This window comes from Rousettus aegyptiacus, unplaced genomic scaffold (genome assembly GCF_014176215.1).
Source record: "Rousettus aegyptiacus isolate mRouAeg1 unplaced genomic scaffold, mRouAeg1.p scaffold_m13_p_11, whole genome shotgun sequence".
Taxonomy (NCBI): Eukaryota; Metazoa; Chordata; class Mammalia; order Chiroptera; family Pteropodidae; genus Rousettus; species Rousettus aegyptiacus.
Genome location: NW_023416286.1, coordinates 19,536,315 through 19,549,019, shown reverse-complemented (window position 1 = coordinate 19,549,019; position 12,705 = coordinate 19,536,315). Strand labels below are relative to the sequence as shown.

The following is a 12,705-nucleotide window of genomic DNA, read 5'->3' as shown; positions in this document are numbered from 1 at the left end:
GAGTTTTTTTCTGTTTTGTTTGTTTGTTTATTTTGTTTTTTAGATTCCACAAGAAAACACAAAGCATTTGTCTTTCTCTGACCCATTTCACTAAATATAATACCTACTAGGTCCATCCATGTTGTTGCAGATAGCAAGAATTCATTCTTTTTTATGGCTGGGTAATATTTCATTGTGTAAATGTACCACCTTTTTATCTATTCGTCTGTCAATGGACACTTAGGTGTTTCTGTATCTTGTCTATTGAAAATAATGCTGTAATGAACATAGAGATGCATATGTCTTTTCAAATTAGTGTTTTTGGGTTTCTTTACATAAATACCCAGCAGTGGAATTGCTGAGTTCATCTTTGTTTCCTGTTATAGCCTTTGTTTCAGTCTATTTTTACTGATACAAGTTTTGGTAGCTAGTCTTTTTTTTCATTTCCATTTACATGAAATATCTTTTACCATCTCTTTACTTTCACTCTATGTGTGTCTTTCGATCTGAAGTGGGTTTCTTGTAGGCAGCATATGTATGGGTTTTGTTTTCTTAACCATTCTGCCACCTTATCTTTTTTGATTGAAGTGTTTAATCCAGGGGTCCCCAACCCCTGGGCTGTGGACCTGTACTGGTCCATTGCCTGTTAGGAACCAGGCGTGCAGCAGGAGGTGAGCAGTGGGTTAGCAAGCGAGCGAAGATTCATCTGTATTTGTAGCCTCTCCCCAGCACTAGCATCACCACCTCAACTCTGTCTCAAATCATCAGACATTAGATTCTCGTAGGAGAACTGATCTCTGGTGCCAAAAAAGGTTGGGAACTGCTGAATTAATTTAAATTTAAAGTAACTATATAGGTATATAGTTATTGCCATTTTATTATTCACATTTTGGATTTTTTTCTTCTTCTTAAAGAACTGCCTTTAATATTTCTTGTAATACTAGTTTGGTGGTAATGAACTCCTTTAGCTTTTTCTTACCTGGGAAGCTCTTTATCTGTCCTTCAATTCTAAATGATAGCCTTGCTGGGTAGAGTAATCTTGCTTGTAGGTACTTACTTTTCATCACTTCAAATATTCCATGCCAACCCCTTCTGGCCTGCAAAGTTTCCGTTGAGAAATCAGCCGACAGTCTTATGGGGGCTCCCTTCAAGATAACTGTTTTTTTTCTTGCAGCTTTTAAGATTCTGTGTTTTTATTCATTGGCATTTTAATTATGATGTGTCTTTGTGTAGGCTTCTTTGGATTCATCTTGTTTGAGACTCTGCCCTTCCTGGGCTTGTGAGTCTATTTCTTTTGCCAGGTTAAGGAAGTTTTCTGTCATTATTTCTTCAAATAGGGTCTCAATCCCTTGTTCTCTCTCTTCTTCTGGTACCCCTGGAAGGAGAAGACCATTGGTATGCTTGATGTCTCAGAGACCTCTTAAACTAAATCATCATTTTGGGGAGTGATTCTTTTTTCTTTTTTCTTCTTGCTGTTCTTATTGGTTGCTTTTTGCTACCTTGTCTTCCAAATTACTGATTCGATCCTCTGCTTCATTCAATTTACTGTTGATTCCTTCCATTCTGTATTCTTCATTTCAGTTATTGTATTTTTCATTTCTGACTGATTCTTTTTATGTTTTCTATCTCTATTTTTATGTTTTCTATCTCTTTTTTAAAGTTCTCACTGAAATCATCTATTATTCCCCTAAATTCATTGAGCATCCTTATAACCACTGTTTTGAACTCTGCATCTAGTAGTTTGCTTCCCTCTTTTTTAAAAAAATTTTTCTGGAGTTTCGTTTTGTTTTTTCATTTGGGATATATTTGTCTTTTTATTTTGGCTGTCTCTCTGTGTTGTTTCTACGTGTTCATTAGGTAGAGCTGTTATGTCCCATGGTCTCAAGCACAGGACCAAAGCAGGACAAAGAAGTCCTGTCTAGTAAAATCTGGCGAATCTGTAGAATTTAGCATTTTCTAAATTTATTAGACCACTAATATAGTTTATATGTATTTAACATCAAATAAAATCTTTTGGAAGTAGTGTTTTGTGGAATATACTTTAAGAATTTTAGGCTAACAGCTGTTTTATTGCAAATAAATTAAGAAATGACAATAAGTGATTATTAGTACCTGGTTATATATTTGGTGCTGGGGATACAAAATCATTTGACACTGTGATCATCAGGAAGCTTATACTAAATAAAAATTTTTTTAAAATAAAAATATGTGCAATAATTAATGCATGTGATGCTATGTTATAGAGGATTATATATAAGATGTAGATATTATGTAGTAGGCAAAATATTATGTATGTTAAAGGATAAGAAGGATAATTACAGGGTACTTTTGATTGGGAAAAAACTATAGAAGAAAGTAATGTGTGAATAGAATTTAAAGGATACACAAAAACTCACCAAACAAAATGTGTAGGAACTGGGACTGAATATCCCAGGGAGAGTGATTAGCATGTGAACAAAGGCCTTTGTAAAAGGGATTAGAATTTTTATTGACTGGTTCTATGAGATAATTTAGTGTTTACTGGCCTTGAAGTGGATTGGCAGCATTTTTAAATTTAATTTGTCCCTTTTTTTGCAGAGCAATTGAGAAGATTAATTGTGATACGAAAGCCTGTTGATTTAGGGTAGACTCTGTGTGTGTGTGTGTGTGTGTGTGTGTGTGTGTGTGTGAGAGAGAGAGAGAGAGAGAAAGAGAGAGAGAGAGAGAATATGCTTTAGTGATTATAGTAACTTCAGAAAAGCTAGACAGATCTAGATATCAATATTAATTTTTCCTTCTTGACTCTGTGAACTAGAGAAAGATACTTCTCTAAATCTCAACTTCAGTCTGTGAAATATAGCTAATAATACTTTCTTTGTAGGGTTATTATAAGAATTAAGATAATGTTACTGGTTAGTTTGCTTCCTATAACATACTAAATACTTAATAAACAGTAGTTTATAAAGCCATTATTAGCTATGTTAGTACCTCCTACAGAAATATAGTAATGCAAGCCATGTATTTTAAACAATTTAGTAGCTACATGACAAAAAGTAAAATGAAATAAGTATAATTAATTTCAACATTTTATTTAACCCCTATATCCCAGAATATCTCATTTCAACATGTGTCATTCATACAAAAATTTGTACACAAAGGTTTATAGCAACGTTATTCACAATAGCCAAAAAGTAGAAACAGCCCAAATGTCAATTAAGTGAAGAATGGATAAACAAAATGTAGTATATTCATAAGATGGAATATTGTTCAGCCGTATTATAAAATAATAAAATACATGCTACAACATGAATTAATCTTGAAAACATTAAGCTAAGTGAAAGAAGCCAGGTACAAAACCTCACATTCCATTAGGTGAAATGTCCAGAATTGACATATCCATAGAGACAGAAAGTATATTAGTGATTTCCAGGGAATCAGAATTTGGGAAGTGAAGTGAATAGGGAGTAATTGCTATGGGGTTTCTTTCTGGGGTGATAGAAATACCCTGGAATTAGATAATCATCTTTACTGTTAGAGCATTCTGTTCTGAGTTACATTAAATTACAAAATGATAAAAAATTCATCTGACATTAAACGTCTTTTCTATAATTATTAAAATTACTTCTCAATTACTATATTTGTATTATAAGATAGTAGTTTTTTCTATTCAAATGTTTGATTTACATATATTTTGTGACTGGCTTCTTTCACTTAGGATGTTTTCAAGATTCATCCATGTTGTTGCATGTTTCATTATTTCATTACTGTTATTATGAAATTATATTCCATTGTATGGCTATATAATATTTTATTCATCCATTTATCATTTTATAGGTATTTGGGTTGCATGTCTTTTAAAATAGTCAGGAGTAAAAAGAAGAGCAGTGTATATTTATAGAGTTTGTTATAATAACTTTCTTATTTACTATTTCTTATTTTTTTCATTTGTTCCCATGGATTCAGTTTACCATCTAGTGTCATTTGTTTACCGTAATACAGCTTTGATCCCACCTACCTCCTTTGTGCTGCTGTTGTCAAATATATTACATTTCTTTCTTTTTATCTATCTATCAATCAATCAATCAATCAATCTGTCAGTCTATCTATGCATATGCAATTAGGAGAAGAAAGAAGAAAAATGCAATAATACCGTCTTTTATAATAACATAATTAGCTTTACCACTACTCTTTGTTTTTTCATTTGAATGTGAATTATTGTCTTGGGTCACTGCTTGAATAACTTCTTTTAGTATTTTTTGCAAGGTGAGTCTGGTAGCAACAAATTCTATTTTTGTTTGGGAATGTCAGCTTCATCTTTGAGATATAGTTTTGGTAGATATATGATTCTTGGTTAACATTTTTTTCTTTCATAACTTTAAATATGTAATCCCACTGCCTTCTGATTGTCATTGTTCTGATGAGAAGTCAGCTGTTAATATTGGGTTCCCTTGTATGTGATGGATCATTTTTCTTTTGCTCCTTTCAAGATTCTCTCTTTGTCTTTCAACATTTTTACTATGATACATCTGGATGTGGATCTCTACTTTTATCTTACCTGGAATTTATTGTTTCTTGGATGGGTAGAATAATGTTTTCATCAGATTTAGGAAGTTTTCAGCCATTATTTTTTAAAATATTATTTCTGCTCATCTTCCCATTTCCCCCCTTCATATAGTCCTATTACACATATATTGGTATATTTTTCAGTGTCTCTTATTTCTGTGAGCCTCTTCATTTCTTTCTTTTTTTCTTTGTTCTTCAGACTACATAATCTCTTCGAAGCTACCTTCAAGTTTAGTGATTGTTTTTTTCTGCCAGCTCATACCTATTGAATTTATCTAATGAATCCTACATTTTGGTTATTGTACTTTTTAAAATCCATTTGGTTTTAGTTCCATTTGGTTCTTTTAGAATAATTTATGTCTCTTTATCAATATTCTGTATTGGATAAGACATTGTCAACATGCATTTCTTTCAGCCTGGTTTACTTTAATTCTTTGAACATGTTTTTAATAGCAGCTTTGAAGTCTTTGTTAAGTCTGACATCCGGGCTCCTTGAATACAGTTTCTGTTGCCTACTTTTTTCCCTATGTAGAGGTCATAATTTCATATATATTTTTGAAAGCAGGACATTTTTCATAACATTGTAGGAACTCGGCACTGATTCTCCTTTGTCCTTCTCAGATTGGCTTTATAGGTTGGTACCTCCGTCTTATCAGTTAAGTAGGACACGGGAAGTTAGGGCCTCAGTATTCTTGATCTGCTATGCCTGGAGTAGAAATTGTGCTCTATGAGTAGTGGCTAAGAGGTGGAAGGGAGCCCCAGACTTCTTAGCTTCTCTTGCCCGAATAGACCTTCTGCATCACAGAACTGAGGGTGATAAGAAATGTTGGTAGCCTGTCCTTCTCAGAGAGATAGTCCTAGGCTGGGAGCTGGGGATGGAGGGAGCACTGTATCTGGCTGCCCTTGCCTGGGTTAGAGCTTTGTGATGCTGAGCTAGAGAGGATGAGGAAGTGAGTTTTGTTTTGAATTCTAGACTGTCATTGTTCTCACCAAGATTTAGATTTTCTTGAATAAAATTTTCTTTTTTTGCTTTGTATATTCTGAGGAACACTTCTATAGAATTTAAATCATTTTTTAAAAAATTATTTTCACCAACTGTAGTTCTTACACTGGGAATAGGTCTGTGGAGATCCTTAACCCACCATTCTGGAAGTCATTGTCCTAAACAAGTAGGTTTTTTAGTACTTTTCAGTTGTGTTATTTTAGTGAGACTATTAGTTAAATAGCCTTTTATGACTTGATCTGGGATACTAACAATATTAAGATTCAATTACAAGGGTATTCTGAGTTACAAATGCATATATGGAATCCAGTCTTGTTGTAACTAGGTATTACAATATGTGTGTGAAATGTCATAAATTGGAAAACTCTACTTCAACTTTGTTATAATGCTATACTTTTGTTTTTAAAACATCTACTTAAAATAAGATATAATTCTAAATTATGAAAAAATAGAGCATGATATAATTCTAAATTATGAAAAAAATGACAAAGTAACTTTTAAAAAACCATGTTAATATAATTATTTTTTCCTTTCAGGACATGTGAATTTATATATTTGACACAACCAAGCAGTTTGTAAGTAGTTTAGAGCATGTTGTTTTTCACTTTTTGTTTTTTTTAAGAGATTTTTCTGGAATAATTCCAAACTTATTGATTATGTCAGGGTTAGTTTGATTGATTATAGCATGCGACTTCATAAAGAAAGTTTATATATTTAAACCCTCTACAGATTATCTTCTCAAAAAGAAAATGATATGAAAAAAAAAAGTGCCTTTTACTCTAAGGAAGAACTAATAAAAGTGGAAATTGATTCAATGCAACAGATATTATCAGCTGTAGGAAAAATGTAAATTCATTGACTAAATCTCTATTTAGGGTCTATTACAGGCACTTATTACCTAAGACTTAAAGCATAATTTTTGTGTAAGAATAAGTATGAATATATTAAAATTTCCAGATGTTATTTTTAAAGTATATTACATGTTCCAACAGTATACCTATATAAGAGCTCTAGAGTTTTTTCTTTGGAAATAGAATGAGTAGTATATGCTATCTTCTGCCCCATTAAAGTAAATATTAAAGATGATTGATATAAAGGGAAGTTTTATATATTATTCATTAACTATTAATTATTAAATCCACTTGTTAATTCCAACATAAAAATGACTAAGGAAAAATTATTAAGGGTAATGTTAAAATGGTAGACTAGAGTCACCCAAACTTCTGTTTTTTTGCTTACTAAGTTGATTTTAATTAGAAAACAGCAGAAAAGTATTAGGTAACTGGAAAGCACATACATTATAGTATATTACTACTTGTACATATTTTTATATTAGAATTGAGATAGTCAAGTTTGTTTTTTTTAATAAATAAAATGTATACTATATGGGCAAAATATAAATACCTTAGTATAAAAACTAACCGAATTGAGACAAATTAAGTTCATGTATAAATTGTGCATTTTAAATGGGATGTATTCTATTATGCAATCAATCAACTCAAGGTCATAATTTCAAAAAAGGGAAAAAGGTATTGAAAAACTGTTAATGCAATTTTTTTTCTCCTTTGTATTTGTCTGCTAGGATATCTACTGAAATAAATTCTATGTCGGTGCTAAAAGTTTCTTGGATCACATTTTTACTAGCTAAAGGTAAAGTCATTATGTTTGTTATGTGCTAATATTTCTTTTTTTGTTACGTGTTAATGTTTCAAATGGAATTTATTGATAATTATTTTGGACTAAACTCAAAGTCTATCTCCCCTCCCCAGCCCCCTACAATTCTCTGTGTGGCTTGTTAACTGTTAAGTCTTCGTAATTCTGGTACTGGAAGTAGTATTGAAAATATTTTATGTTTCTTATACCCTTTCCTTCTTTTATGGTTTTTAAGAATAATGTTACTGTTTTTATAAAATGATACATAATCATTAAAAAGAATTAAAATAATAATACAGTAAAATACAAAGAAAAACATAGGAAGGTTACCCAAAACCCACCCAGAAGCAATCATCATTGAAATTATATGAATGCCATTTCAGACATACTTTTGTGCATAGATTATGGTAAAAAAGTCAGGGGATGAGTACATTCACAAACAATTTTCTAAAAGTAGGATAATATTGTAATGCTATATTTAAAACAAAAATTAATTTTACAGAAAAAAATAAACAAGAGAAATGGGAGGAATTGCTTAAATTTAGGTAAATGTTTTGTCACTTAAGCAATATTTTTCCTAAAATGTTTCTCTAACATTATGAAAAGCATGAACAAATTAAGAGGATCTTTATTTTATGCAACTTTGTATTTTGATTTAGAGCAATATCTATTAATTTACTTTGAAGAAAAAGAGTGCTAGTGTTCTCTCTTCTTATTACCTCCTCATTTCCCAATATGAGATTTGCTCATTTTATTGTTGTTATTACATTATCAAAATTATAACATTTACATTCTTCTCTGTGATTATAATTATTATCACAATTATTTTGTCTCACTTCTGTATTTAAATGGATTCTAAGCCTATTGTCATTCCTGTATCATAGCTTTCTATTTCTGAGTTCTTTAGTTGATTCTTCCTTAGCTGACTGGAATTTATCAGGAAGGAGTTTTATAAAAAAGCACCATATTTGACATCACATTTCCTATGTTTAGCATGTTTGTGAGTGATGTCCACAGCCTTTATACTTGAGGGACAACTTGCCTGTGTATTCTTTGCTTGTATTTTGTCTTCCCGAGGCCGCTGTTATCTGGTGTTGAATATTGCTGTTGAGAAATCTGAGTCTAACTTAATTCCCCGTTCTCCCCATTTTCTTTCTGAATACTTGAAAAAAAAAATTTTTTTAAAAAATTCGAGGTTCAGCACCTTCACTAGGATATCTCTTGATTTTTGTTATTCTGTATTAATTTTTCTTGGAACTTTGTATCTTTTTAAACTTCAGATTTGCTCTTCTTTTCAAAGAAAACTTACATATTACATTTTTTAATATAATTCTATTCAACTAGGTACTATTTTATTCAGTAATGTTTCAGGAATATTTTATAGGATTGTTTTTGTCCTATACATCTACTGTCTTATATTTCCAATCTTTGTTTTTTTTTTTTTTCTTATGTATTGACTTTATCTCAAGCCTTTCTTCTATTTTGAGCTAAACTATGTTTTTTATTTGGTTCTCAGATTTTTCTTAGGTTGTCTAGCTCCTTCTTTTTACAGACTTTGTGTTTTTTAAGTTGTCAGTGCAAGGACTCATAGGGCATTTTCTTCTGATAGGTTATCTTCCAGATTGGGTTTTCTATCAATTTTTTTCCCTTTCTATGTTGTGATTACATATTTTCTTTTTTTCATTTTCTGTAATAAGTTTGCATAATCTCTGTTCTTTTACCACTATGTTCCTGGGACTTCATGTGGGTATCCACATGAAGAGAAACAGACCTAATGTTCTGTTTCTCTGATGTGGTGTGAATAAATCTCCCTTTACTCATTTTGCACTTTACCTATGACTTCTGTCCCCCAAAGAACTACAATATGAGAGCAGGCTTTTTTAATTATACTTACTTTTAGTCAGAGGGTGAGGGAGAAAGTGGAGAATTAATCTTAAATGATACTAGTCTGTATTATTCTGAGAGTTTTGTTAGAATGAACTCTAAAACAGAACACTTCTAGTGGCAGTTTTATCCTGTTTTCATAATGAGATTATGTTGGGATTCAGATAGTTCCCTAATTCAGTGAGGTACAGTGGAATCTCTGTCAGAAAGTTAGCTATACTGTTCACTTCTTTCATTTTACCTTCTCTCATCAGAAGTTTCTACTCCTTCCAAGTAATAAGGGAAACAAATGAGGATATTCTTTGAGTCAGTATCTTTCAAATTTGGTATTTGTGCTAGCACTGAACTAGCACTGACATTGGAGGAGAGAGATTCTTTGATCTGACTTCACTTTACTGTTTTTAACTAGAAGTCTTTGATATCATTCTTTACTTCTATGGTATTACTTCATTATGTCTAAGTATATTGCAAATATATTTTTGTACCATACTATGGATCTAGAAAACTTGCCTGATACAGGGTTACCTGTTTTCTTACATAGTTTATTCACCGTCAGTATTTGTTGAGATAATTAGTGATTTAGAGGTCTCATACCAAGAAGATAGAAAGTGAGTCAGACTTCTCTTTTAAAAATAATGTTCAACATAGAGACATAAGCAAATCTGTTACAGCCTATATTTGATCATGATTTGTATATTTTATGTAGCTATACTGTTTTTCCTCAAGTATTTATTATATGCATTTATTTTCTCATAGCTTTCCAGTTTTATAGTTATTGTATTAACTTTTGATTTGTGCTAATTTATACATCAATTATGTGCTATTTTATTATTTCTTAATGACTTTGGTTATTGTAATATTTTGAAGGAGGTTAAGATAGAAAATGTATGAGGATTCATAAATAAATAGAATTAAAGATTAGTATATGTCATAATTCAATATTAAGAAAATACAAATTCTAAAGCTCTTACCAAAACTGGAAATAAGTTTAGAAATGCAAAAAAAAAAAATTAATTTAGATATAGAGACTGAATTATAACAATAATACCTAAATATAAAATTGTCACGGAAGACTTAGATTTCATTAATTTATCTTTTGTTTATTTTCTTTTATTTTTTTAATTAGAGTTGACATTCATTATATTAGTATCAGGTATATAGATAGCATAGTGGTTAGACATAATTCGTAAAGTGATTCTCCCAGATTAGTCTTGTACCCACCTGACAGAATAATATTATAATATTATTGTCTGTATTGTTGACTATATTCCAATGCTGTATATCATCATATCCCTGTGACTATTTTGTACTTCTTAATCCCTTACCCTTTTCACTTAGTCCCCATATGCCCCATCCATCTTGTAATCATCAGTTTGTTTTCTATCTATGAGCCTATTTCAGATTTGTTTGTTTATTTAGATTTCCCATGTAAATGAAATCCTATGGCATTTGTCTTTTTCTGTCTGATTTATGTCACTTAGCATAATACCATAATATCCATGTTTTTGCAAATGGTAAGATTTCATTTTTTTTTTTTTATGGCTGAGTAATATCTCGTTATATATATGACCATATCTTCTTTATCCAATCATCTGTTGACGGGCACTTACATCTCTTCCATATCTTGGCTGTTGTAAATAGTGCTGCAGTGAACATAGCAGTGCATATATCATTTCGAATTAGTGTTTTGGATTTATTTTTGGATAAATACCCAAAACTGAAATTACTGAGTCAAAAAATTTTAATTTTTTGAGGAACTTCCAAACTGTTTTCCAATTTGTAATCCTCTCAATAGTCCACGAGGGTTCCTTTTTCTCTACATCCTCACCAATATTTGTTGTTTTTTTTTTTATTGTTGATAGCCATTCTGACAGGTGGGAGGTGATGTCTCATTGTGCTTCTTATTGACATTTCTCTGATGATTAATGACATGGAGCATCTTTTCATATGCCTCTTGGCCATCTGTATGTCCTCAGAGAAATGTCTATTCAGGTCCTCTGCCTAGTTTTCAAATGGATTGTTTTTTTGGTGTTGAGTTGTATAAGTCCTTTATAAATTTTGGATTTTAACCCCTTATCAAATGCATTGCTGGCAAATATCTTCTCCCTTTTAGTAGGTTATCTTTTTGTTTTGTTGATGGTTTCCTTTGCTGTGCAAAAACTTTTTAGTTTGATATAGACCCATTTGTTTATTTTCTCTTTTGTTATCCTTGCCCAGGGAGATATAGAAGAAAACAATATTGCTAATAGCAATGTCAGACAGTTTACTGCATGTGTTTTCTTCTAGGAGTTTTATGGTTTCAGATCTTAAATTTAAGTCCTTAATTCGTTTTGAGTTAATAGTACATAGTTATTGCCATTTTATTATTTATATTTATGTTCTCCCCCCTCCCCTCCCCAATTTTCTTCATAAAGAAGTTCCTTTTTACATTTCTTGTAATTCCAGCTTGGTGGTGATGAATTCCTTAAGCTTTTTCTTATCTGGGAAGCTCTTTATTTCACCTTCAATTTTAATTGATAGCCTTGCTCTGTAGCGTAGTCTTGGTTGTAGGTCCTTGATTTTCATCACGTTGAATATTTCCGGCCAATCTTTTGTGGCCTGCAAAGGTTTTGATGAGAAATCAGTTGAAAGCCTTATGGGAGCTCCCGTATAATTAGCTGCCTTTTTCTTGAGGCTTTTAGGATTCTCTCTTTGTATTTAACCTTTGGCATTTTAATTATGATGTGTCTTGGTGTGGGCTTCTTTAGGTTCATCTTGTTTCTGGACTTTCTGCACTTTGTGGACTTCCATGTCTATTTCCTTCTGCAGATTCGGAAAGTTTCCTGTCATTACTTCTTTAGATAGGTTCTCAATCCCTGGCTCTCTCTCATCTCTTTCTGGTACCACTAGGATGCAAATGTTGGTACACTTGATGTTGTCTTAGAGGCCCTATAAACTGTCCTCATTTTTTTAATTCTTCTTTTTTGCTTTTCTGATTTGGTGCTTTCTGCTACCTTGTCTTCCAAATTGCTGATTCGATCCTCTACTTATCTAACTTACTGTTGATTCTCTCATGTAGTCTTCATTTCAGTTATTGTATTTTTCACTTCTGACTGATTCTTTTCTGTTGTTTCTATGTCTTTTTTTTATACTTACTATCTCTTTGTCGAAATTTTCACTGAGATCATCTATTTTTCCCCTAAGTTCATTGAGCATTCTTATCACTAGTGTTTTAAATGCTATATCTGCTAGGTTGCTTGCCACTGTTTCATTTATTTCTTTTTCTGGAGTTTTATTCTGTTTTTTTTTTGTTTTGGACATGATTCTCTGTTTCCTCATTTTGGCTGCCTTTCTGTGTTTGTGTGTTATAGATAGATCTGATATGTCTCTCAGTTTTGGTCGAGTGGCCTTATGTATTATGTGCCCTGTATGACCCAGGGACAGTCTCCCTGATCACCTGCACCACATACTCCAGGAGTACCCCTCATGTGGGTTATTTGTGCCCTATTGTTGTAGTTGAGCCTTGATTGTTGTTGGCACATCAGTGGGTGGAATTGATTCTCAGGTGACTAGCTATGAGGATTGGCCACAGCATATTAGCTGCTGTGTGGGTGTGACCCCATGGAGTGGGATTGCGTGGGCTTCTGTGCCTGTTGAGACTACCC

General features: G+C 32.0%; 1 protein-coding gene across 2 annotated transcripts in view; it reads left to right on the top strand.

The window, feature by feature from the left end:
* RB1 (RB transcriptional corepressor 1) overlaps positions 1-12,705 on the top strand; it is a 122,612-nt gene that overhangs the window by 23,332 nt on the left and 86,575 nt on the right. For both annotated transcript variants that reach the window (XM_036228587.1, XM_036228588.1), the window contains exons 5-6: positions 6,061-6,099; positions 7,107-7,174. In XM_036228587.1, coding sequence (XP_036084480.1) covers positions 6,061-6,099; positions 7,107-7,174 — 107 coding nt within the window. The remainder of the gene's footprint in view (positions 1-6,060; positions 6,100-7,106; positions 7,175-12,705) is intronic.